This window comes from Drosophila montana, unplaced genomic scaffold, assembly GCF_035044405.1.
Source record: "Drosophila montana isolate Dmon_TW-CO22-7 unplaced genomic scaffold, ASM3504440v1 contig_3216_1, whole genome shotgun sequence".
Taxonomy (NCBI): domain Eukaryota; kingdom Metazoa; phylum Arthropoda; class Insecta; order Diptera; family Drosophilidae; genus Drosophila; species Drosophila montana.
Genome location: NW_026998096.1, coordinates 53,879 through 81,190, shown reverse-complemented (window position 1 = coordinate 81,190; position 27,312 = coordinate 53,879). Strand labels below are relative to the sequence as shown.

At 43.3% G+C, this 27,312-nt stretch overlaps 4 protein-coding genes and 1 long non-coding RNA gene across 8 annotated transcripts; 3 read left to right on the top strand and 2 right to left on the bottom strand.

Annotated features, from left to right (window-relative positions):
• Nucleotides 1-427: 427 nt before the first annotated feature.
• Nucleotides 428-6,688, bottom strand: Neurl4 (neuralized E3 ubiquitin protein ligase 4). The gene is made up of 9 exons (XM_064688800.1): nt 6,265-6,688; nt 5,831-6,202; nt 4,811-5,769; nt 4,579-4,755; nt 3,428-4,512; nt 2,544-3,374; nt 2,171-2,483; nt 1,993-2,103; nt 428-1,932 (listed from the first exon to the last, which is right to left on the bottom strand). The coding sequence occupies exons 1-9, from the start codon at nt 6,445-6,447 to the stop codon at nt 627-629; spliced, it is 5,337 nt and encodes a 1,778-aa protein (XP_064544870.1). The 5' UTR covers nt 6,448-6,688; the 3' UTR covers nt 428-626.
• A 299-nt stretch (nt 6,689-6,987) lies between these two features.
• On the top strand, nt 6,988-8,062 carry LOC135432915 (uncharacterized). Its single transcript, XM_064688810.1, has one exon. It carries the CDS (start codon nt 7,126-7,128, stop codon nt 7,951-7,953), a length of 828 nt encoding a protein of 275 aa, XP_064544880.1. The 5' UTR covers nt 6,988-7,125; the 3' UTR covers nt 7,954-8,062.
• LOC135432916 (uncharacterized) lies at nt 7,977-8,621 on the bottom strand. The gene has a single exon (XM_064688811.1). The coding sequence runs from the start codon at nt 8,535-8,537 to the stop codon at nt 8,058-8,060; it is 480 nt and encodes a 159-aa protein (XP_064544881.1). The 5' UTR covers nt 8,538-8,621; the 3' UTR covers nt 7,977-8,057.
• A 103-nt stretch (nt 8,622-8,724) lies between these two features.
• On the top strand, nt 8,725-9,709 carry LOC135432891 (uncharacterized). The gene is made up of 3 exons (XR_010436977.1): nt 8,725-8,985; nt 9,340-9,360; nt 9,488-9,709. It is a non-coding gene; the product is annotated as an uncharacterized LOC135432891 (long non-coding RNA).
• Nucleotides 9,710-9,857: 148 nt separating this feature from the next.
• On the top strand, nt 9,858-26,888 carry Frl (formin-like protein). 4 transcript variants are annotated; one of them, XM_064688771.1, is made up of 9 exons: nt 9,858-10,252; nt 18,542-18,625; nt 21,747-21,833; nt 22,432-24,069; nt 24,134-24,353; nt 24,420-24,712; nt 24,792-25,346; nt 25,411-25,530; nt 26,401-26,888. In XM_064688771.1, exons 1-9 carry the CDS (start codon nt 9,953-9,955, stop codon nt 26,641-26,643), a joined length of 3,540 nt encoding a protein of 1,179 aa, XP_064544841.1. In that variant the 5' UTR covers nt 9,858-9,952; the 3' UTR covers nt 26,644-26,888. The 4 variants fall into 4 exon arrangements, with proteins under 4 accessions (XP_064544841.1, XP_064544839.1, XP_064544838.1 ...); XM_064688769.1 differs by having other exon boundaries at nt 22,405-24,069; XM_064688768.1 differs by having other exon boundaries at nt 9,862-10,252; nt 26,431-26,888.
• The last annotated feature ends 424 nt before the right edge of the window (nt 26,889-27,312 follow it).

Genomic DNA, 27,312 nt, shown 5'->3' with positions numbered 1-27,312 from the left:
TCGAGTGTCAAGTCAATTGCATAAGAAAAACTTTTATAATGCAGTTAAACGAAATATCAACCAATTTGGATCAACAATGCGGATCTTATTGTTATACTCTTCTAAGGTCCTTAGTACAGAGTGGAGATAAAGCCACAAAGGATATTGAAGAAAACGCGATTGCAATCAGAGACAAAGACGATCAAATAAAGGTACTCGAAGCAAAGGTAGCCGAGCTTCAAGCTAATCTGGAGCTTTTTAAAGAAAAGGAAAACCAATACGAAGAGCAAATTAAATTAGATAATGATCTGGTTGCAAACATAAGTCTGAAAATGGATAGTATCAGAAACAAAGTAGGACAAATTGCGCAAATCAAAACAAATACGACTCTTCAAACAAAATAAATACTTCATAATATTTGAGATGTTGCGGAAAACACATTCAACAGTTCGGGTTAGGAGTAACATTGTAATTATATTTGGAGATTCATATGCACTTACAATACAAAACATGTTTATAAAGGGGGAATGCGTATGCGTGGAAAACTAGCGAGTATTATTATCATATACTTTATACGATATAAATAGTTAATTAGGCTGCGAGCTGGTGACTAGTGTATAAATATTATCTATGCGTAGATAATCTAATTAGGTTTCGCTTGCAGGCTCCTCGATGCGGTCTAATTTAATAATTAATGCATTAATAATGCAGGCGCCTGCCTCTTTGGTAAACCAGCACAAATCGTTGAGCAGATGCACAGAGGACTCGTTCAAAGTGCCAGAGCTGTTGCAGCCGTTGCCGCCAGCAGCGCCACCCGACGATCCGCCATCATTGGTTGCCTCATTATCGGTCGTATGCATGCTGCGCCGCTTCGCCTCGGTGGCTGCTTTGCCCGTGGTGACGCCAGAGATCGATTGACGACGCACATACACCTCGAAAGAGGTGGAAATGCGATGCACGCCCTGATCCGAAACATAATGATGCTGCGGTAGCACCGGTTCAATAACTGTTGCATTGGGCGAGTAGTAGAGCTCTAAACGGGTGCCAGGCTCATCCTTGTGCGTGGTAGCTACCGTGTCCTCGTCCATTTCAAGCGGCAGCGGCTGTCCACGATCTAAGATAGCGCGTATTTTATCCACGCGTGTCATGTAGTAGAAGGGCAGCCAATCACCATTCAGATCCAAATGCACCTGAGCCGCCGATGAGCCGGCAGCGGACGATGTTGATGTGCTAAGCGCATTTACCGTTTGCTGATTTAGCTTGAAGTAGACCCAGCCTTCCAACTTGTCGCCGAGGCCGTTGACGCTCCAACTGCACATGGAGCAGAAACAGATCGGCTCGAGGCGTATGTCGAAAAAGGCCTGGGGCAGCACCAGGGAGGCACAGAAACGTTTCACCTGTTTCAAATACTCGCAATCGTTTTGCTCCAGCCCCGCTGCTGCTGTACGCAACGATTCCCGGCCATTGCCCATGGAATTAGCTTCCGATTCCAAGGAGTTTAGCGAAGAGAGATCCAGATTGAGCAGCGACATTTGGTCCGGCAACAAATGATGCTGCATGCGTGTGTATTCATTTTGTTGAAGCTGCTGTAGCAGCAACAAATGATTCATATAATCAATCTCATCATCCTCCAGCGCATTGTCAGGCTCGCTGGACAGTTCCCGTTCATTGACTGCCTCCACAACTGCCTCTGCGTTGTTCTCACTGTGCTCCGATTCGTGCGAGGCGACCATAGCTGGAGCAACCACATTGGAGCATAACAACTGCTCATCATACTCCTTGTTCGTATCGTAAACGGCGCTTGATGCATGCGCCTGACACGCTGCATTAGAAGTGCTGGCACCACCACCACCTGTTGAGGTATTCAGCGAGTTCTGAAATCGTTGAGTACTCTGACTTCGCTGAATATTTAGATTCGTGTTGTGCTGCAGCTGCAAGGACTCGCGCAAGCAACTACAAACAAACATAATTAGGAACTTGAAAGACTTATGAAGTTTTCCAAGCTACCCTTACCACGTGGACGATGAGCCGCCCAGTTCATTTCGCTGCTGTTCAAGAGTGCGATTTTTAATAGAGATGTTTAGCAGGAGATTCTCCGAGACGCTCTCCATAACCGAACGAGTCCTGTTTGGAGCAAGGTAGGAAATTATATAGAAAGATATTCAAAAGTAAAAAATTACCATGCACTTACATGACATTGGCGGCAGCTGAGGTTGAGGCACCCGTGGGCAGCTCTCTGGCGCTATCGCTCAATTGCTCCGTGTCCTTCTCCTTTTCGTGCATTTCCAAATGCGCCTTCTCGCACTGTTGCGGCATATTGTCCAGCTCCAGTGCTTCAGGTGCCTCCAAGATTGGCGTGCCGTTGGCATTGCCAGTGCGTGTGGCATCATTTCCCGTTAGCAATGTGATTTTCTCGCACTTTCCGTATATATCGAAGATCGGATACACATGACCGGGCAAACCGCTGGCCAGATCCTCTAGATTCGTGGAGCCAACCATGATGACTGTAAGGAGATGAGCATATTATAAATTCCAGTGATTGCCACCCACTTTTCTGTACTTACTCAGCATGCCGGCGTGTGTGAGCGACAGGGTAATCACGGTGCCCACCTGTATTTGCTCAAGAGCTTCGCCGTATTTGGAGGCCATTACCTGGCCATTGATGTTGATGTAGTCGTGTGTGGCCAGCCAGCAGCTGCGCTTGCAGTTGAGCAGCGATATGGGCACCGCCAGCGCCTGAGGACACGTGGCCATCACACCCAGGCTGAGAGTGCCCTTCCATTTATTGTTTATCGCGTCCACTTTGATGCTAATGCTTTCGCCCTTGCACAACGGTTTGTTGAGATAGACAATGGCCTGGTTGAAGGATTTGCTTCTGGAGGCGCTGCGTCGATCGTCGGAGAGACGCACATGCTTATTGGATATGTCCACAAATTCATAGTTCTGCGCCTCTGAATCGATGGACTCCAGCATTGAGCTGTCCTGCTTGTTTAGAGGATCCATGCCAAAGTCCATGGAATCCTGCAGCCGTAGACTGCACGGCCGCAACGGCGATGCGGGCATTTGTGTAGAGATCACCTGAACGGCCATGGTCGAGCCGAGCAGCTCGGCAACCACATACACATTGTTGGGCACATTATGAAATTGAATATTCACGTTCTCCGAGTTGAGCAGTATGTTCACCGCGTTCTCCACGCGTTCCAGTGTGATGCGATCGTCCACACGCAGCCACTCAAGGGACGCCAGCGAACGCTGCAGGCAGCTGGAATTGAAGCGCACCTCATTGCCGCTCACATACCAAACGTTGGCGGGAATGCGCTTAAGACTCGTGGGCAGCTTCTTGCGCACGGTTTCATCGGCCAGGTTGAGATCTGTGATGCCAATGCTGAGGCAGCCTGCAGAAAGAATCGATTAATATTGTGATTAATATAATAGGGGCGGGACCTACCGGCATACATGGGATTAATAGAGGTCAGTTTTATTTCAAAAGGCGAGCCCACACTCAAGGGATGCTCGGAGAAGACCAGGCTGTGCGACAGGGCAGCAGTAGAGCCAGTATATCGGGAGGCCTCTGTCCAATCCTTGGTAAGCACGACATTGCCCGAAATGAATGTCCAGCGGTGTTTGGTCTCCAACGCCGGATGCTGTATAACGGACGTGGCCTGGCAGCTCTGCGAGTTCTCGCTGGTGGCATACGGAGCACGTATGTCCAGCTGTGTTTGCGTCAGGCTGACCTGTGCGCACTGTCCGTAGAGATCAATGATGGCCCAAATGTTGGGCGCATGGCACTCCCCAGCGGGACCCTGGTCCATGCCATCCACAAAGAAGTGTATGAAGTCGCCATTGCGCATGACCCCGACTCGTGTGCCCGTGCCAAGAGTGTCCAGATCGATGAGCACATTGGTGCGTATGCTTTTGCGATTGTGAAAGATCATGGGACCGCACAGAATGATGGTATCATTAGCCTCCAAATCGGTCGCATTGGGCGCCAATTGTATATCCTCCGGTCGCGTGCCTGTCACGCCTATCTCAATGTTGCCCGACCAGTGGCGCACCATCGTTTCCAGCTCCACTTCGAACAGTTCACGATTACGCAACGGCCGATTGCTGAACACAATGGCGTCATTGAACTCCGCCAACGAGTTGGGGCGCGAGGCAGTCAGGCCGCTATTGGAGATGCCCGCGTTGGCACCGTGAATATTGTGAAATCGCAGCGGCACCTCGCTGTACAGCGTTGTGTTGGAAATGGTTGAGTTGCCCGTGTCTGGGCTGCCGCACTCCGAGGTGTCGACGATGCTCGCCTGCGCTGCTTGGCCATACAAATCAATCACACCGTAGACGCGCTCCGGCACATTTGTGGCAGCGGGTCCCTGGTCAACACCATTCACCCAAAAGTGCAGAGTGCCATCATCCTTGCGCACAACGCCCACACGATCCCCCACCTGGAGGCGATCCAGGTTCTGGCCATACTGTTCGATCACAGTCACGCCATTCTGCATGACACCATTGCCAGTCATCATCCAGGTGCCGGAACTGCAAAAAGCGAGATAGAGGTAAGATTTGATATGAAGTTTAAGCAATAAGCAATTCTTTACTAACCGCACGTTTGTCATGGTAAATGGAAAGTCCAACTCATCGGCTGTGTGTGTGGTTACGCCCATTTCAACAGAGCCGGCCCATTTGGTGACCACACGCTCGAGACGTACCTGGAACAGCTCATTGGGACGCAATGGACGACGTGTTAGCACTACGCCGTTATTAAAATCATCAGCAGCGCTGGAATTAAAAGGTAAATTAGTTATAAGTTTTCATTCAAATAGACAAAACTTACTTGGGCCGGAGCGCAGTGCGTCCACTCTGCGTGACCGTGGCATGACTGCCGCAAATGTGATGAAATGTGAGGCGATCATCGTTGCGTGCTATGGCGCGTGTGCTGGATATAGTTTCGCTTAGCCCGCCAGCTGCGCCGGCCACGTTCATTTCGCTCTCCGGGCTCAGAAGACTCAGCGTGGGCGTGCCAGACTGACCGTGACTGCAGCCCATGGCCATGCCGGCGACAATATTGTTCCTTCTGGTGACTAAATTCTGTTGCTCACGCTCGTCTCGGTCGACAATGGTCACTTTGATGGTCATGCCATACAGATCGATAACGCCCCATAGTGTGGCGGCCACGCGTGTCGCTGCCACGCCCTGATCCTGGCCATTGATGTAGTAGTGCAGGTTGCTGTTTGACTTGCGCATCATGCCCACACGATCGCCCTCGCGCAGCTCGTCAAGATTAAATTCGCCGTACTGTCGGCGCGTGCCCTTGCCATTGGTTAATATGCCACAGCCGGACATCATGATGGTGCCGCTGCGCATGTTCGTCATTGTGGCTGGAAAGTGCAGCACCGTCGGATTGTGCGTGGTGACGCCCACCTCAATGGAGCCCGACCATTTGTCTACCAGTTTGTCAATGCGTATCTCGAACAGTTCGTTGTCGCGCAGTGGACGATGTGTCATGACGACGCCATTGTTGAACTCATCCAGCGGTCGACGACGCTCTGCCGAGCGGAAATTGGGCAACAATTTGACCAAGGAGCCGCAACGCGTATGAAAACGCAAGCGATCATTAACATCGTAGAATTCGCCGATGCCGCTGCTGGAGCTGCAGCTGGCATTGGCATTGAGATTAAGCCGTGTGAGGGCGTCAATGTTGCTGCTATCCACCACGCTGACATCGACGCTCATAGGCACGTCCAAATTCTGGATAACTTGCTGCAGTGGCTGCTGCAAAGGCGAGTCCAACAGCTGTTTAAACAAAGCTTTTTATATAAAAAATGCATTGGTTAACTTAAATCAGGTAAAGTACCTCGCTGCTGCTGTTCATGGAAGTGCTCGCATCCGTGGGACATAGGGACACTTGCACACAGCGCCCGTAGAGATCGACAAGGGCCCACAGTGGCTTTGGCATGTTCTTGGCGGCCACACCCTGAGATTCACCATTGACATAGAAAACGAGCTCATGGCTGGAGGTGCGCATTACTCCAACACGATCATTTTCGTTAAGTGTTTCGAGATCCGTCCCATAATACTCCAACAAACGTCGGCCATCCTTGCGCACATCAATACCAGACATTACCCAGGTACCATTCCGCATGGCCGTGGCGCAGGCGACCAATTCCAAATCTTCGGGAGACTCGGATGTGACGCCAATCTCAATGCTGCCGCCCCAGGAGTGATTCTGAGATGAAGAATATTGATTGATGCGCTGATAATAATAATAATAATAACAATGAAAATCACCTTCTTCTCAATGACCACCTCGAAGAGCACATCATCCACAAGGGGCTCTGCGCTGAACACGAGCGCATGGCTAAAATTTCGCATCGAACGCTGTGCGGACCGATTCCCATTTCCGAGCGTTATGGAACGACCGCAGCGCGTGTGAAAGGACTGCATGGCGCTAGCTGCAGCCTCACCAGCCATATTACGAGTTTGCAGCTAATGAGAATGTTGCATAGTTATAGCGTATATGCATTATTTGCTGCAAGCGTTTTCTTTCAATTAAAATGTAAGATTCGCGTGCAAAAAACTACGGCAGCTGGTTGCAAACCACTTAAAGCAGTCAGCTTTAGAAGATCTTTCAGTTATTGTTGTTATTCTCTTATTAGATTTTTTTTTAATGTTTGGGCCTTGTTGAACTTGTCTACTTTTTGTTCTTCTTTTACTTCTGATTTCGTTATTTCTTAACAGCAGCGATAACAATTTTACATTTGCTGGCACTGTTATTTAACAGTGATAACCTTTTTTTGGGTGCTAAAGTTACCCGTTTTAAATTTGAAAACAAAAATTAAATAATTTAATTGAGATTGTTTAAAAAAATAAGTAATTGTGAGCAGAGGCTTATTTGGTAAAAAATGGTTATTGATTTAAACATGTTATTTCTGTAGCTAAATCATTCGATTAGTTCGTAAGGGTAACTCTGATTTCCAATTACTTGCAATCGATAGCACTGTCGATTGACAAAACACATTTTTTGGTGATTTTAGCTGGAAACAAAAAGAGCCCAATTCCAAATAATATTAAAATTACGACAAAAAACACCAATCGCTAAACGAACATCATATCTAGAGCAACTAATGGAATAAATCTGCCGTTAGCTCAATGTCTTCAGCGCAGCGCCAGAAACAGTTCGACCTGAACCGCGGCAGCAACGCCTCAGTAAGTGAGAAAACGAAAACTATGAACACAAACTCGAGTTCTCCCGGACAGCGCAAGCTTCAGATCTCGATGGAGCGTTTGCAAGTACAGCAGCCAAATATCAATAGACGTGCCGCCGGTTCCAATTGGCAGGCCGTAGCAGCCACTGGCACCGAAAATCAAAAACAGACAGCCCAAACTGGCAATGGAGACGCAAACGCGGCACTAACCAAATCGGCGCGTGCGCGTCTTAAGCGCAAGGCACAGCGCAACCGCATCTTGGCCATGGACTGTGAGATGGTGGGCGTGGGTTTCAACGGCCAGGACGACATGCTGGCGCGTGTGTCTATCGTAAACAAAGTGGGCGAGGTGCTGCTGGACAAGCATGTTAAGCCCCGCGAGCCAGTGACAGATTATCGCACAAGTGTTTCGGGCATACGCCCACATGACATCGAGAACGCCGAGGATTTTAAAGACGTGCAAGATGAGGTAGTCAAGCTGCTGCACGGCAAAGTACTTGTTGGCCACGGTCTGCGCAATGATCTCGCCGTCCTGAGCATAAAGCATCCCGTGGCCCAAATTCGTGATACATCTCGCTATAAGCCGCTCTGTAAGCTTGTCTCAAATGGACACACACCAAGCCTTAAGCGCCTCACTTTGGCCGTGCTGGGCCAGGAGATACAGACCGGGGAGCACAACTCTGTGGAGGATGCACGCGCCGCAATGGGCATCTATAATCGAATTGCAGCTGATTGGGAGAAATATCTTGAGAAATGTCAACATCAAAAATGACAAAGAAAAAAGAATCTGTAGCATTAAGTGTTTAAAAATTGAGTTTTATAAAAGAAACACGATTCGTAAATGTATATATAAAGTGTTGAACTGAAGCTATGCATCTAAATGTCTATTCGGTCTTGTTCATTTAGGGCGCTGCCGTGTATTGCCTCGTGGCGTTCCATTAATTCGCGCCATGGATCCTCCAACATTGAATTGTGAAAGTACTGAGAGAACGAATTGACGTTCCACTCATTAAATTGTCGATGTTGATGATGTCCCCGTCTGCCGCCGCGTTGGCCAAAAGGTCGAGATCCTCTTTGTTGCTGGTGCGGAGATTTGATCTGATAGAAGTGCGCCGTATTGGCGTCGGAGCCCTGTCTGTCCTCGTAAAAGCCACTATTTTGGTGTTGCGGCGTTCTGCTTTGGTAGAAATGCGGTGTGTTTTGATTAGACCTCTGTCCGCTTCGGTCCTGCGGTGTGTATGGGGATTGCACGCCGCCAGCATGCTGCGACATATAGTCCGATGTTTGCGATGGATATTGCCGCACATTTTGTGAGTAGGGTGAAAAGTAGTTGGAACTTTTGCGGGGAGTACCCATTATTTAAGTAATTGCAAATGTTTGTAAACAATACGTATTTCCACTAAATTTGCTGCCAGGGATGGTGCTCATCGATTAATTAATCGAAATATCCACTGCGGCGAGGATGACCAGTATTTGTATATTTCTTTTAAATAAATTTCAAAAAAAAATATAAAAAAACTGTGTAGCTATTTGTTATTCAATCACAAACATTTTTAATTTGCTTTTTTACCGAGTCATAAATTGTTTTCAAATAATTTGTACATAGACACTTTTGTGCAAAGCGTGCAGGCTAGTATATTTTTTAAAAGCACACCATTTGGTATTTCAATGCTGCCAGAAGGTCGGTCACACTGTCAGTCTCGTTCGAAAACTCGACAAACGAAGTTGCAAGTCGCTGTAGACGCGCCGTCGCATGTAAAGTGCATTTAAACAATTGCAGTGGAATTTCGCGTACAAAACCTAAGTAATTGAAATGCGGCATTTAGTCTTAAATTTGAAACGCTTTTAACTCATGTTGCCTCCAAGTGACTAAAGCACAAATAAAAAGCAAGGGTTTAAAGCAAACGCCTACAGGAGCGTTCTATTGAAATCTGCGCTTTGTCTGTGCTCTAGTGTGTGTGTGTTGTGTCTGTGTGCTTGCTCGCTCGTGTTTATTGTGTGTGAGTGTGTGTTTTGTGTGTTGGCGTGTGTATGTGTTTGTTCAGTTGCATATAAGAAGAAGCAGCAGCAGCCGCCGCATCAGCAGCAACAACAACAACAACAAGCACACATTACTCACTTGGTGTCATTATTTGTGCTTCCAACAAAATTCTTTTAGGGCGTGTATATGCAATTGTGTGTGTGTGCGCGTATGTGCATAAAAATACAAGCATACAATATATATATATATAAATAATTAATATTGCATTTAAAAGTGCTTGCATTGCAGAAATAAAGTTTTAACACAGCAACTTTTTCGCTTTTAGTTCGATACAAAAACAAAAAAATAAAACAACAACCCAAAACAAATATACACACTTAAAAAAAGAAATTAAAATTAAAATTTTCGGTTAATATACATATATATATACACAAATATATATATAGACTTTAATAAAATCCACTGGCTGCAGGGCGAGCGCAGGCCAAGCCGAAACATCGCTTTGGATATCTTCAACGGAATCAAAGAGCAACTTTCAAGTTGCCCCGAACGCACCCGCGCACTCTGTCGCACTGTATGGGGCGCGGTATCAACGTCCCTTAGCACAGCGCTAACTGTAGCGAGCATCGAGGCCGGCGACGCCCGCAACGACGGTGGCGGTGGGGCAGGCGGTGGAGGCGGAGGCGGCGGAGGCGGCGGCGGTGGCGGTGGTGCTGGCGGCTGGTGCACCACAATAACAACAGCAACAACTGGCGCAGCATCGGCGGGCAGCGGCCGCTTTGCAACCATAATGGGCGCAGTCAAATCACGCAACATCACCAATGCCGATGTGGACAGAGAGGAGCAACTGCAGCAGCAGCAGCAGCATCCGCATCCGCCATTGCATCAGCACCAGAGCACACACTCCATGCACCGCAATGGCCATCACAATGCGCCGCCCGGCATGGGCACACTCCAAAAGCAGGATCTGCGCTACGACATCGGCTCCAGCTCCCAGTACCATCATGTCCGGCAGCCGAGCGTGCGCAGTCGCAGCCAACAGCCGATGCCCACCACCGATGAGCTGGATCGTCGATTCGCCAAAGTCTTGGTAAGTGCAACGTTAAACGGATAATATACGTTATCCTTATCCGTATATACCCTTAACCCACTCTTCCGCTCTCCTACTCTAAATGCATGTGATTGATGAGCTCATCATTTGTTGTATGTGTGTGTTTGTACGATTTGATGACCCCAGTCGAACTTATGGCGTCTCCATTGATGCATGTTTACTCATAATGTAGGCCCACGTTTTAGTCAATTACAATTTATTAGAAAATGCAGCTCCAGTTGTGCCGCAGTTTTGACGTTTGTGGCCAACAGACTTACAAAATATTTCATCTTAATATAACTATTTGCCCTAATTGACTAAATAACTGACCGTAAGAGCTAGGAATCTGAATTAGTCACAGCTGACATAATTCGCTTATACCCTTAAATGAAACGAGTTTTAAAAAAGCGTAAATCTTGGGACTAAAATTAAATTAACATCTGTTTCACCGATTTTCGCACGAAGTGGCATATTTAAATAAAATGAAAAATAATCTGCCCTTTCAAAGCCGGGCAATACTTGATAGTTTTTTTTTAAAGAACAAAGTCGGTAATTGTTTCCCTTTTCATGATTTATTGCTAAAAGAAATGTTCTCAGGCATGTTTAGAAAATGGAATGTGAGTTTCCGTACGTTTGGCACGCACAAGAGTTCAGCTGTGTATTGTCTCGTGTGCGTTCTGTATATGTATGTATGTGTCTTTCCATCTCTATCCCTCTCTCTCGCTCTCTCTCTCTCTCACTCCGTCGGCGTTCTGTTCTGTTTGTCATGCATGTGAAGTGCTGCTCCACAGCACTCCGCGCAACAAAGTCAACTTAATTAAACAATGGGCGCGCGCTTTTATATTGCCAAAAGCAGAAATAAAAAAAATAATATAAAATTTGTTGCCACAAAAAAAAAAAAGTACAACAAATGAGTGTGACCCAATCCCGAGCTGAAATCCAAACGCAGACGCATGCAAATGGCAATTAAACGCAAATTGATCGATTGTCGCCGCTCTCTTTCCCACTGCTGACTCATTGGGGCTGCTGTTGCGGCTTAGCTTATCTGCCATTCGCACCCAAATTGAGAATAAGTATTCAAAATAAACCAGAAGAAGTAGACGAAAAACACGAAATCTGAATTTATTATATGCGCAGCTCAAATTCTCACTTATCATCGTTCCCAGTCGATGTAATATGAAACCTCGCTCAACGCGTTCTTTTGTCGTTTACTTTTTACCCCTTTTGCTTAGTCGATATGGGGGCAGCATTGTTTCGTTCAGGTTGCATGCAACATGTAAATATAGGTGATTTATGCATGTTTGGTAAATAATTAATGCATGTTATGCCATCGTTTTATGGGTGGGAAAAATGTTGTTTCTTTAACGATTCGCACGTATGTGCGCACGAATAAGAAATTTCTTAATTTGTGTTTTAATAAATATTTTCTGAAATATTGCAGAAATCAAATGTACAATTTTTGTTACAATGTCAAAATTTCGATTTGAAATCTTTAAACAAAATCTTCTTATCTAACAATAACTATCACAGCTATAAAATCATTGTACGATCTATATGTATTGTGTATTTTCTGGATTCGTTTCGCATGAGCTTCAATTAGCTAAACATTGAAAATATTGCCTTTGATCTTATTAACGTATCTCTATTCAAGGGTATTCAAACGTTCAATTCGCCATAGATAGCACTTGTTGATTATTCTGGTTAACCCCTCGCCCCTCATTTTGGCACTGGAAGTGTTTAACTGCTTTGTTTACATTTAGTTTTTTTATTTTGTGTTTCTCCAAAATTTGTTTTGTCATTTCGGTAGCGTTCGTTCGACTTGGCCTCGACTCGCCATTCCAAAAGGTTTAGGCTAATTTGTGTTTACTTTTGTTTGGGAGCTACTAAGTGTCTCTCGCTCTCCCTCTCTCTGTGTGTTTCTCCCTCCTCTGTTTCTTTCTCTCTCTGGCTGCCTTTGCCCTTGCACAGTCCGTGCCACAATTGAAGGCAATTGTTTGCCTGATTCATGGTTATAAATAGTTTTTGCCAACATTGCCGCTAATAATTTGCGTTTTATGTCTAATCGGGTGCAGTCGACGCAGATGTTTCCGGTTAGCTGCGTGGGTTGATTGAACTTTGCATTTTCTGCGGATGCATTCAGCAAATTGATTGAGGATCAAGCTGAGCAAACAAATGTCTGCAGAGACAATATCCACAGAGCAACAGACGCTCTTTGGCTTGAATATATGACATTTACATTTTGCCGTAGATCTCAGTTGATATGAAAACATCTTCCCTCTATAAATCTGTATATAGCACTTTCAAGAGTTGGATGAGTTTCTGTATTTCAAGATATTAATTCCATTGTACTAATTCGGCTAGCTAATTGCAAAGCAATCAAATTAAATGAATATAAGAAATATTTTGCATGGATATTTTGTTCTCCGAGCGACCCATGTAACTATGTTTAAGATTCTGAAACTGACTTACTTTTAAATATATATCTATTAAAGTCTTCGTTGCGAACAAACATCCTGAATTGGGGTTAGCTTTGCGAAGCTAGTTTTCCACATCCTTAAACCCAACTTTTAGTTCAAGCCTTGGTTTCTCAGTAATTAAAAAAACTTTATTTAAACAATTCAATTATACAGTTAAAATTGCCCGCTGTTTTTGAAATTATGTCTATCCCTGCATTTTTTCATATACAAGATGCGGGCTAAATTTGTTTTGAACTTTAAATTATCCGATGCAAAAATAGGGACCAAAGTTTTTCATACTTTGGATTTGGGTCTCTCTAAAAATTGTTTATATTTTGCACCATTCTTTCAAAAATGACCTGGTTCAACTTTCAGTTAGGCTGTTTTATGGGCAACTGCTTTGATTTAGGATTCGGTTTTAAGTAAAAAGTAAATTTAAATTTCATTTTCGAACTGATTTGGTTCAAGCCCGGCTTGCAGCTAAATCCAAGCACTGCTTTCTTTGGTTTATGTTGAGTCAATCATAATTAATAGTTGGTTAATTTTTTAATAGCATTTTAATATCCATAAAACTTAATAGGCTTAACCCAATCGCCCCGACTGTCTGGGATGCTGATGGCGATGGCTGTGCTTATGTCTCGGCTGTGGGTGTTGTCAGACTAACCACATAAAATCCTCATTAATTTACAAACTTTCTCGACACACAAATGACTTTCACTCATTTAATCATAACCACCATTATCATAACTATCATCATTATCAACAACATCATCATCATCGTCGTGCAAAGGGTTTCAGTAGCAAGCGCAATTCATCTTTATCTAGAATATATATGTCCCGGCTATTAGTGTCTGGTCTGAGTGGCTCCCCCTAATGGCATTTCCAGCGGCTGACAGACCGACCACAGGTCTGGCAAAGCCGCAGCTGTTGTTTTTGTTGAATTAATACTCATTGTTTATAAGTCATTCAGCACTTTGATGACTTTGTCAGCTTTTGCCCATTTGCCCATTTGCTGGGCTTTATCTAATGACTGCGAAAATAAAAGAGACCAACCGATTGCCACCATACACATCCAGTCTTTGTGTTTGTGTTTATCTATTTTGTATGTATATTATGTATGTATACTACATAGATGGTTGGCATTTCCTTATCGCTACGCTTCAACTTCCTTGGCGGTCCCTTTTGGGGGCATTAGCTTCTTGCGGTCTGCAAATAGTGGGGCAAAAAAAAAAAGAAACCAGATGCATTTGTTCTGATGCGCACAAAAACAGTAAACGAGCATAGACTCGATGTGAACTGATGTAAGACCAATAAACAAGCCGTGTAGAGCACATAAATTACATTGCACTTTGTTCTGCATCTGCAGTTGGGCGATTATAGTTATAATTATGTATGCTCGGACTTGGGATTGGAAAATATTCTTGCTTTTTATTAATGCTAAAATAGAGGCACAAATGTGCGAAACCGGCAAATGGCGAATTTCCGACCTGAGTTGATCTAATCGTCTAAATACACAACTTTTTGTATACACATTTTCTTATATCATATGCAGATCATGTGCCAAGTGTGTTAAAGATCGTCAAGATTGTTGCATAGACACATCTTTTCCTTCCTTTGACACTCTTTAACTATCGTTTGTTCCTTTTGTCCCTTCCTTTTATGCTGTCATTGTCATTAATTATTCACCTTCATTTTTGTGTTCCACTCTGCTCTTCCTTTCTTGTCTCCCACAATCTATATCGCACTTTTCTCAATGTCTTTTCATCCGTCCCTACCCCTATCTCTCTCTATCTTTTTTTATACCCTTGCAGAGGGTATTATAATTTTGTCGTGAAATGTGTAACGCATAGAAGGAGACATCTCCGACCCCATAAAGTATATATATTCTTGATCAGTATCAACAGCCGAGTTGATATAGCCATGTCCGTCTGTCCGTCTGTCCGTCTGTCTGTTTCTATGCGAACTAGTCTCTCAGTTTTAAAGCTATCTTTATGAAACTTTGCAGAAGTCCCTCTTTCTGTTGCACGCAGCTCATATGTCAAAACCAGCTGGATCGGACCACTATATCATATAGCTGCCATAGGAACGATCGGTCGAAAAGTAGGTTCTTGTATGAAAAACATTTTTGTTTATAAAGTTATCTTTACTAAACTTGGTATTTATTAGTTTTACTACGTTCCCCATATATATGCAAAATCCTATTAAGATCGGACAACTATATCATATAGCTGCCATAGGAACGATCGGTCGAAAATTAAGTTTTTGTATGGAAAATTTTTATGTTTTTCAAGATATCTTGACCAAACTCGGAACTTATTAGTTTTACTAAGCTCCCCATATATATGCAAAATTCTATTCAGATCGGGCAACTATATCATATAGCTGCCATAGGAACAATCGGTCGAAAATTAAGTTTTTTGTATGGAAAATTTGTATGTTTTCAATATATCTTGACCAAACTCGGTATTTATTAGTTTTACTACGCTCCCCATATATATGCAAAATCCTATTAAGATCGGACAACTATATCATATAGCTGCCATAGGAACGATCGGTCGAAAATTATGCTGTTGTATGGAATTTTTTTTTGTTTTTCAAGATATCTTGACCAAACTCGGCATTTATTAGTTTTACTATGCTCCCTCCACTTATGCAAAATCTTATTCACATCGGGCTACTATATCATATAGCTGCCATAGGAACGATCGGTCGAAAATTAAGTTGTTGTACGGAAACCTGTTTTGTTTTTCATGGTATCTTAACCATACTCGGCATTAACTATTTTCCCTGTGCTTCTTAGAATCGGGCAAAGCACTGTAAGCATTTTGAAAAGGTTGGGTCTGCAAGGGTATTAAATCTTCGGTGTGCCGAAGATAGCACTTCTTTCTCGTTTTTAATGTATCTTTTAATCCGTCGTTTAGAGAGTATCTGTCTATCTCTCTCTTTCGCTCTCTCGATTAGTGCATCTCCCTCACGAGATCGCAAAGAAAGGCTCTGTCGCTTAATCGTATAGAAATTGTCTGTCTCTCTCTCGCTTTTTTTAATCTTCCTGAGCTTATGAGAATCGCAACGGAAGGCATTAATTTGTTTTAAGTGCACACAGCGTAATATTTTTTCTGTATTTAATTCGCATTACATTGTTTTTTAATTTTGTTCAGTTAAATTTTGCTCCCAGCTGTTACCTGATGCTAATTAAATACATTTTCGTATGATCTTGTTTTTCACAGTCAATTATTATGAATTTACACGCTCTTCCCAGTTTTAGTTGTCTGTTAATTAAGCCAAAACAATTATTTCTTTGTCATGCAATTTTCTTTCCGAGTTGTTTATTTATTATTTGTTTGCCTTACGAAACGTGCTGAATGTAACATTTGTTCATAAACATTTCACATGCAAAAATTGAGTAAATGGAAAATGGAATTAAAAATGATTGCAACGTTTTATTGATTAATTATTTTTATTATTATTAACATCATGTGTTGGGGAGTGCGCCTTTTTTTTCCTATTGAGTGTGGGGACTGCCCTTGCGGAGATCGCCCTCCAATGTCGCACCGCCCAGTCACCTTTTCCTTGACTCCCCCCCCCCCCCCCCCCATTGCCCCCTCCCTGCCCGTGAGGCTCTGCCTCTTGACGCTGAGTGATTTGCCTCGACGCGCTTTTTAAACAACAAACAATATAAATATACGATTGTGTATACTTTGGAATAATAAATGACAAAAGCCTCTCTCTCTCTTTCTCTCGCTCCGCATTGTGCATGGCCGCTTAATATTTATGCCAGAGCAGGCAAAAATAAATAGCGGCTTTTTTTCTATATAAATTAGTCGACAACACATAATAATCCAACTGCCCGACCGTTGTACCGGATACGCATTTTAAAATTTTGTTCAATGAGTGTGTGCGCGCCTATGTATGTGCGTGTGTGTGGGTGTGTATGTGTGTGTTCGGGTGTGCATAAATAATGGGTAGCCCCCCATGGGAGCCCCTTTGAAAAGCCTGATCTACGCTCTTGACAGATGAGTAAGCGCCTCGAATTTTATATTCCATTTAGAAGTCATCGGGATTACGCTGGAACTGCTATAACTATATGACTATACTATAACTATATGACCGCAACTGTAAAAAGGGAATAATAATTCGAATGCATAAATAATCGAAAGATTTTCGCATCTTTTTGTTGATAAGCCGCATGTCGCAATTTTATATTCAATACTTATTAAATTTAAGAAGAGTAACTAAAACAAACCACGCTTCATTTGCCTTTTGTAATTGAACACAATCAGATATATATATATATATATTATATATATATTATTAATTTTATTAAAATTGTGATTTCCGAAAGTTACAGGGTACTTTGAGCTCGATCACCTTTGCGTTTGTCAATTTCCTATTAATTCTCTTTTTGATAGACTTATTTTCTATATACTAGACCGCATGGCGTGATTCATTATACGGATTTTCATACGCAAATCGTATATGTGAGCAGATTTAATACTGAGTAATTCCAAAAGATTTCAATTTCAATTGGCACACATATAGGCACATTTAAAAATAAACAAGCCGTTAATTTCTTGGTTGAAAGATATATTAACAAAGGATTTCTTCAACAAAAAGAGGAATAGTTTATAATTAAGCAGGATTGTTGAGCAGCATATTCTATATATTTTATACGATATTTCCGTGCAACAACTATTTATTTAATTTGACTCGCAACGAATTGAATTTTCCAATTTGTTTTATATGCTCATGTTTATTTTTCATTCTTATCAACGTCCTGTCCAAATGAACGACCTCTTCCTCTTGCCATCCGCACCTTTTCCTGCGTGCCTCGTGTGTTGGCAATCCAATTAGAACTTGGCTGCAGCTGCACCCAAATTGAAGTCACGTTAACGTCTGTTTGTTGATTTCATTATGGTCGGGATATATTCTCCGTAAAATGTTAAATATACAATGTACATTTAATGTACAATGGCATCACACTTGACTGGCATTTGTTGGGCTGATGATTGATGTTTTTGGTTGAGCGAGTCGTGGGCTCATAAAATCATCAGATGCGTCTAAAATGCAAATGCCCTCACCTTATAGCAAATTTTGGTCTTTTGTTGTTGCTGTACACAGGTGCAGCAGGGTCAGGTGTAAATTGTATGCTCTCTAGCCACGAATTGTCTGGGTTTACCTTTGGTCAATAAGGAAACAAGCCTTGTGAGCATTAGCACAGCTGTGAAATCTAGTCTATATCTAAAACTTCTTCCAGCTGATAGATACAAAAGTATCTTTGAAATGTTATAATGCTTGTAAAGTGAATCCTTTTACTTTTATCTTATGCTAGTTCCTTTTCGGGAAGATAACAGAAGATAACATTTGTAAGTGTCACAGATAAAGGTCTATTTCGTATAGAACATATATTCCTTTATCTTCTACAGCATTGGGTATCTTTAAGGTCTTTTTGAAGGAAACCCACCCTGTGAGCTATTATCTATCTTTTCTCAGTGCAAAATTGATCAGCAACTGATAATTGCAATCTTTACTTTTACGCGTGACATGTTCCTTTTTTATAGGCTATATGACTGAAGTAAATGAAAAATTCCGTCTTTAGAAGTGTTTAGAAGTTACTTTTCTAATGGGAAATTAAACTTGGACTAATTTAAGTATTTTGTGCTTTGCATACGATGACTGTAGCTACACCTGGCGAAACGTTTGATTCGGTTAATTTAGGTTTTTCACTCACTCGAGTTTCGTCAGTTCATTAAAGCAAATGATTCGCATTGTTCTTGAAGATTTGCAATGTTTAAACATATATTTTAATTGTTTACATTTATTTCGTTTTTTACAGGCTTCCATGGATCTGCCGCCGGACAAAGCAAAGCTCTTGCGTAACTACGATGACGAGAAGAAGTGGGACATGATATGCGATCAAGTAAGTAGACTCCATAATTTCCGATTTATGTGCGTCGCCATATCTAAAAACTGCCTAAACCGATTCGTCCCCGCCCGTCCCTTCCCCTGCCGGACAGGGGGCCGGACACATGTCTGCGTGTTTATCATCAGGCACTTCCTGTTTATGGCAAACGCGAAATTTTTGCAGATTAAATGTGGACAACCGCATTATGGGACCTGCTGCCCGTCTCTCTCTCCCTCTCCCTCCCCCTCTCCCCCTGTTCATTTAACATAAAACATTCAGCGGAAGGCCAACGCCTAAAACAGTTTCTAAGTCTTGAACTGCGACCTTTGAGTTTCTCTCGACATTGTCGCCGCTCTAATTAACTATGCCAAGTGTCATGCGGCCCAATTGTTGCTCACATGTGCGTTAGATAAATGCCAAAGCATATACTAATACTATTTACTATATACTATATACTATGTATATATTGTGCGTATGAGAAACATGAACATGAATCCAAATAAACCAGGGCTGCCATCCCAAAACAAAAAAAATGCTCCCCGGTTCGGTTCACGGTCCGAACTAGCTCTCTGTCTTTGTTAAATCCAGGATTTGTTTGAAACCTTGCTTTTAAATACTTGAAACATTTCAATTTGCAATTTAAAATTGCCCGTTCTACTGAAAATATTGCAAGTCTCTTATATTTTCATATGGAAAATGTGGGCTACATTTGATTTCTACCCAAAACAAATTTATTTTCTTGAGAGAGACTTAGAGACAGTTAGAGAGAGTTATTTCTAGTTCTAGTTCATCCAAAAAAATAGACTGTAAATTAAAATCCTGAACAAGAAACTTTTTAAGTCATTTGCTACTTCTGAGTTTTCCTTATTCAGCAGTTTGTGATCATATTGCAAGGGTAGATATATATCTACTTCACTCAACTCAACTTGAATGATGTTGAATTTTGAGTACTTGTGAACCTGTTCCTAAAAAAAAAGTACATTAACTCGTTGTTAACATCAATTATAATGCCCTCTTTAGCTGACATCTGAACCGTGTACTTTGATCCTCTGCACTTGACATTCAGAACTGAGTGCAATTCATCTTCAAATTCGTAAAGCGCTGAACTCAGCTTAACTCGTCCGAAATTCATATTGGGCATGTGTTCGGGCTGATATATATCTGTTTATATATACGTCATTATGTGTGTTTAAATATATATATATATCTATATCATTATTCAGTGCGTGCTCGTCGCTTCGTTTTTTGATGTCGCTTGTCGCGTTTGATGCCTGTTAAAGTGCAAAATGAATCCAATTTCAAAACGATTTCGGCGTTTGTTGAATTCAAATGGCGTTGAACAATGCTCGGCTGGGGCATTAAAATAAACCATTTAACATTTCGGTATTATATTAAGCCAGACAGAACAGATGGGCGGCAGTGTGGGGGCACATACACAAGCCTACATGTGTTATAGATCCATGTCTACACAAATCCACATTTGCGTGCTCCGTTTGGGCTTTGACGAAACTATTAACTTGTGCAGCGGAGCGTGCCTGGGTTCTGTTCGCCTTTATTTTGGCTCGGTTCTATAGAGGCTCTGGCCAGAGCATTAAACTGGGTCACTGAATTTTCAAGAGCTGCGCCTAGAAAATATTCGCCATTGGCGTTGGAGTAGCACAGCCAAAAAGACGCTGAGATCACATAACTATGCCCAGGACTGACTAGGAGTTACGCTGGAAATTGTGCTCTATACGGGTTACTCGATGACCAATCTGTATTATATAGTTCATTCAGTTATAAACGAGCGACTTAAAGCTGGGATTATATAATGGGATTAGATTCATAGAGACGAACATGATTGACTTTAATGTGACTATATATGTACATCGCCATGTCCTCTTCACTACAAATCCCGGACTACCCTCTGCTGCTCATTGCATACAGGGTATATGTAGCTGTATGTATATACAACTCAAGATCTCGTCGCTGTCTTGTCTTTTGTTGGTTGTTTCCTAAAACCGCCTGCATGCCAGCAGACCTGTTTTCCATAATTCAGGCACTTCTTGAATGAAAACGCAGCCCACAAACAATGGACTAGAGTCGGCGAGGACTTTGGCTACAGCCAATCCCACCACCACCACCACCACCACCACCACCACGACCACGACCACAACAGCCCATTGGCAATCCAATCCGCTTGGAACACCACCGCACACTGGCGGGGCTCACAGTGACAAAATGCAAATTATTATGACTGCGATAAATTGCAGTTTTTAATCGCTGCTGGAGCCGCTTGGACGCCCCATACCCATACCTGGTCAAATATATGTATAGTAGCTATGTGCATGTATTTATTTCGTCTCCAGTCTTGACTAGGAAAAGAATGAAACTGGTTTTGTTTCTCTCTCCTCGTCGAGTTGCACAGGCAGGCAGGCAGGCAGGCAAAGCACCAAAACCCACACATAGTTTCAGTTGTAGTCATGCGTTGCTTTTCTTGTTGTTGTTGTTGTCGGTGTTTTGTTGTTGGCATAGTAAAAAGCCAAAAACAAGTATACCACGCTTCATGCTTTAACTTAGGCAAGCTATCGATGCTTATATGATCGCAGTGCGATCCAGCAGGGAGAGCGCGAGAGCTCGCCAGGGCTCTATCGTAAACATGGTATACAAATATGCAGTTGGCAGAGGCAGAGGCAAAAACAACACAGCACAACACAACACCCAAAGCAAAACAAAAGTAAAAGCCGCTAAGTTAGTGTTAATGCATGTGTGGAGGCATTTTCTTTTGGCCTCAGTCCAAGCGCATTTTTGGTTAGTCAACAATTTATAAACTTTTGGATTGCGGCAATTGCCGTGTTTAATTGATGGGCTTTAATTGGGAAAGCAAACGCTTGGCCGGAACATGACTGCGGTTATTGTGCATAATTGTACAAAATATATATCTTAACAAAAATAACATTATTTTAAGAAATATATTATATAATAAGAATATGCTCCGGTGGGTTTTTTTTGAGTTGGAAACCAACTCCTTTAAGGATTAAAAATTTTCGCTTTGAACCTGTAAAGTTTTAAACCCGTTTGCGGCCTTGGCACTTGTTTCTATTTAGCCAAAAACTTGTTTTAATTTTCTGACATCATTACTTTTGTCTCTTTGCAGGAAATGGTGCAGGCGAAGGATCCACCCTCCCATTACTTAAGCAAATTGCGAACATATTTGGATCCAAAGGCTTCGCGTAGTCATCGGGTAAGTTGGCAATTGAAGCCAAGCTGGCTTAAATGTTGAAAGTTGGTGGTGCGTATAGCTTTCGTAATGACTGTGTCTCTCTAACTTGTCTCTAAAAGGCGCCAGCTCTTCCTGCTGTGGCTGTAGTTACTCCTCGTATATATAGATACTTTTGTAGCTCACTGTAGTTTACTGTGTGTGGTGCGTTTGTCTGACTCTTGTTGTTGCAGAGAAGCGACTCATTAACCAACTATTCGAACAATAACAACAACAACCAAAAAAGAACCCCTCCAAATTATATTAAAAGAAAGATCTATATGTTTGTTCCAATATTAATGTGTAAATTTCAATTTCTCTACTCACAACACTGACACAAACACACACTCGCACACTCATACGCACACGCACACCACCAACCTTCCCCTTTTCTCATGCACATAAACCCTTACACTTCTCCTGCACCAAAAACAATCGAATCATCCAATCCATTAATTGTTTTGTCCTGCGCTCATTGTCCTGTTTCCCATACCAACACGAACTTCCTCTCCCGCTTCTCTCTTCTCTCTCTCTCTCTCTCTTTGTACACTTACAGCTTTACCTCTTCTACTTTCTTTGTCAGAAACGTAAGATGGTCGGCGAATCGACGTCCACACAGGTGCTGCGGGATCTAGAGATCTCGCTGCGCACCAATCATATCGAATGGGTCAAGGAGTTCCTTGACGATACGAATCAGGGCTTAGATGCTCTCGTTGATTATCTCAGCTTTCGGCTGCAGATGATGCGACACGAGCAGCGTTTGCAGGGCGCCCTGTGCGCATCCGAGGAGCGTTTGAATCTGATAAACGGCCTGGATGCCGGCGAGGTGGTGTTGAGCAACAGCTCGATGAGTCCCGGCGGTGTTAGCGGCAATACCAATCTGACCAATGGCTCCCTGCTGCTGGACGGCTCCCGACAGCAGACGGGCTCCCATCATTCGCATTCCTATAGCTTTGTGCGACCCACCATTGGCGAGGTGCTCGACAGTCCCAGCCTGAAGCGTCGGTCGCGTCACATTGCCAAACTGAACATGGGCGCTGCCACGGACGATATACACGTGTCCATAATGTGCCTGCGTGCGATTATGAATAATAAATATGGCTTCAATATGGTCATACAGCATCGCGAGGCGATTAACTGCATCGCTCTCAGTCTGATACACAAGTCGCTGCGTACCAAGGCCCTGGTGCTGGAGCTGCTGGCGGCGATTTGTCTGGTCAAGGGTGGGCACGAGATCATATTGGGCTCCTTTGATAATTTCAAGGATGTGTGCCAGGAGCAGCGCCGTTTCCAGACACTCATGGAATATTTCATGAACTTTGAGGCCTTCAACATTGACTTTATGGTCGCGTGCATGCAATTCATGAACATTGTGGTGCACTCCGTCGAGGATATGAACTATCGGGTCCATTTGCAGTACGAGTTTACGGCTCTGGGCTTGGATAAGTATCTGGAGCGCATACGGTTAACCGAGTCCGAGGAGTTAAAAGTGCAAATATCGGCCTATCTGGATAATGTGTTTGATGTGGCTGCATTGATGGAGGATTCGGAAACGAAAACATCTGCATTGGAGCGCGTACAGGAGCTGGAAGATCAGCTGGAGCGCGAAATAGATCGCAACTCGGAGTTCTGTTATAAATTCGCCGAACTGGAGACGGAGAATCTGACACTGAAGACGGAACGTGAACAACTGGCCGTGATGCGGCAACAGCTGGAGGAGCAGCTGAATGCCCTGCAACGCATGCTGCAGCAGAACGAACAGGAGCTCAAGAAACGCGATACGCTGCTTCACAATAAAAATCTGGAGCTGCAAACACTATCGCGTTCACTGCCGCGTTCAGCGTCCAGTGGCGATGGTTCGCTGGTGAATGGCAGCCTGCTGACGGGATCAGCAACAGGCACAGTTTCACCACCGCCTCCACCACCGCCACCCATGCCAGCAACAACAGCTCCGCCGCCGCCGCCACCACCAGCGCCACCAGCACCGCCACCGCCGCCCATGATGCCGGGCCTGAGTCCGCTGGGCAGTCCGAATGGCAGCGTAACTTCCACAGCTCCCTCGCCGCCACATGCCCCGCCCATGCTGAGCTCCTTCCAGCCACCGCCGCCACCAGTGGCAGGCTTCATGCCAGCTCCAGATGGTGCTATGACCATCAAGCGCAAGGTGCCCACCAAATACAAGCTGCCCACGCTTAACTGGATAGCGCTCAAGCCGAATCAGGTGAGGAATTATAATTTGATTACTTTATTTTCTCTACTAATCCCTCGATCCTCTTTTGCAACAGGTTCGCGGCACCATATTCAATGAGCTGGACGACGAGAAGATCTTCAAGCAAATCGACTTTAACGAATTTGAAGAACGCTTCAAAATCGGCATCGGCGGTGGTCTGCACAATGGTAGCAATGGCAGCGAGGTGGATGGCGCCCTGTCCTCCTATCCCAGTAAACGTTTCAAGAAGCCTGATAATGTCTCCCTGCTGGAGCACACGAGGTTAAGAAACATAGGTAAAGTACACAGCCTAGAAATATACCAAGTGCTTTTGTCTTCTTACATATTTGTTCTGTTTTCAGCAATCTCTCGTCGTAAATTGGGCATGCCCATTGATGATGTTGTTGCTGCCATACATAGTTTGGATTTAAAGAAGCTATCGCTGGAGAATGTGGAGCTGCTGCAAAAGATGGTGCCCACCGATGCGGAGGTTAAGGCCTACAAGGAGTACATAATTGAGCGTAAGGATCAGCAGCTACTCACCGAGGAGGACAAATTCATGTTGCAATTGTCACGCGTTGAACGCATCTCCTCCAAGCTAGCCATTATGAACTACATGGGCAACTTTGTCGATAGCGTACATCTCATTAGCCCGGTTAGTATTAAATGGATGAGTATATACCATCGATAGAATCTATTAAATCGATTTCCTCATTACTATTCTCCATTTATAGCAAGTTCAATCGATTGCCAGTGCCTCCAACTCGCTGAAACAGTCGCGCAAGTTCAAAGCTGTGCTGGAAATTGTGTTGGCCTTTGGCAACTATCTCAATAGCAACAAGCGTGGTCCGGCCTACGGCTTTAAGCTGCAGTCGCTGGACACTCTGATTGACACTAAGTCAACCGACAAGCGCTCCTCGTTGCTGCACTACATTGTGGCCACGATTCGGGCCAAATTTCCCGAGCTATTGAGCTTTGAGTGCGAACTGTATGGCACCGATAAGGCGGCATCTGTGGCATTGGAGAACGTTGTGGCTGATGTCCAGGAGCTGGATAAGGGCATGGAGCTGGTGCGTAAGGAAGCCGAGTTGCGTGTTAAGGGCACGCAAACACACATACTGCGGGATTTCCTAAACAACAGCGAAGACAAACTGAAGAAGATCAAGAGCGATCTGCGATTGGCGCAGGATGCGTTCAAGGAGTGCGTCGAATACTTTGGGGACTCCTCACGCAATGCGGATGCAGCGGCATTCTTTGCATTGATTGTGCGCTTTACGCGCGCCTTTAAAGTAAGCACATGGCTGGCCAATTTTGCTGGAATTCAATAAAAATGTGAAATCTATTTAATTTCAGCAACTCGACCAGGAGAACGAACAGCGCCGTCGGCTGGAGCAGGCGGCTGCTTTGGCGGCATCGAAAAAGGAAAGTGATCAGGTCATGCTGCGCAACAAGTTCAGTCAGAAAAAGCAACAGGTGAGTGGACGGCTGACTGGAAGCTTATCAGCCACCAAGACGACCAACTCCTTCAAGTTTGTGTCATTCATTTGATTGATTCTGTTCTGTTCTGGAAATGTAACCTGTTATGCTTTTGATTTATGCAGCAAATACATTGCCTGCTTGACTTTGCCAAGCAGCATAGCACTGTGGAAATGTCTCCCTAACTGCATACAATACTACTATGTATAATCCTCGCTCCCCAAGGCAAACTCAACCCTAGCACGTACCGGTTATTTGGCTAACACACATTCTAGTAATACACAAATTAGGCGGGGAGGCTGCCGGGTTCGGTTTGAATTTGGGCCAGCAACCTAAACCTAACCCCAAGCAACCTACCACCAATATCATCACCACAACCACCACAACCACCACCACCACCACCAATACAACCAACACCATCCACTAGAATCTAGTCGAGTACTTTGGGGCAGCATGTGACGGAAGTTGTTTGTGTTTATATTCTAGTGTAAGTCGCTTGGCTTGTGTGTAACTGTCCCTAACTATTTGACGGTCCCCCATGCTAATCCCTAACGCCTCTTACATGCCATATCGCTGTCTGCTAATCCAATTCCCATGTGATCTCACTTTTCGAAACATGTGTACCAAATAAATGTTTGTGTGTGTGTGTGTGTGTATATATAATATGTTTAAAGTGAAGGAACATTTCTAACATTTTCTAAATTTATAATAATCCTCGAAAACTTACTAATCTTTCACTTATTTGTAATACATATACTCTAAAAAGATAAATTGGTAATTTAATCCATGCTATGCTTATTTGGCCACTTCCGGTGCTGGTTAATATCTAACTTTTCTCTTTTGTTTTCAATGCACGTTGTCAATCAGTTGCCTACAACTTGCGCACTCTCCTTGCAGGATGCCGTCATCAATGAGCTGAAGAGCAAAACGCATTCGGTGCGGGAAAAGAAGCTGCTGCAGCAGGACGAGGTCTACAATGGAGCGCTGGAGGATATACTTCTGGGGCTCAAGAGTGAGCCGTATCGAAGGGCGGACGCGGTGAGGCGTTCCCAACGCCGACGCATTGACAATAATCGCTTGTCGCGCACGATGGAGGAAATGGACTGCTAGGCTAGCTGCCTGGCAGGGCAATGGCAAAAATCAAAATTCAAAAGCGATGGGAAAAACGAATATGTAAACGTCTTATATAAAGAAACTGCAATATGTGATTGGGCGATTTAATTGTTTGGATACACACATACACACACTCATATACACACTCGTACACACATTCCCGAACCCCTTTTACCCTTGTGCTATCATTCGAATATATTTTTCGTTATTATTTTGCATAATATATCTTTAAATATCCAGTACTATTCTGTGAATCTCATTTATTTTTTTGAGATATTCTATCGCCGAAATTTGTAAAATTGCTTTTTATATTTGATTGCATAGCTTATGAGTTGCAAGTTTACAAACATTTTACAGTGTATTTATCCAATTTTAAATGTTAATTTTAAAGTGTGTAAATATATGTATGCATATATATATTTTAATCATTATTTTCGAATAAGTCTTAAACCAAATTGGAATTTTGATTTGCATCCGAGATGGCAAAGAAGTTTTTTAAAACCAACACTATTTTTGTATTTAGTTGTAATTTTAACATTCTTAAACATTTTGTTTAAGTAATAAATTGTATGATGAGCATCATACAATTAATTGTAAATTTCCTATTATGTTTTTATATTAAATTTTGTTGTATTATAAATTACAAGTATATAACACATTTCGCAC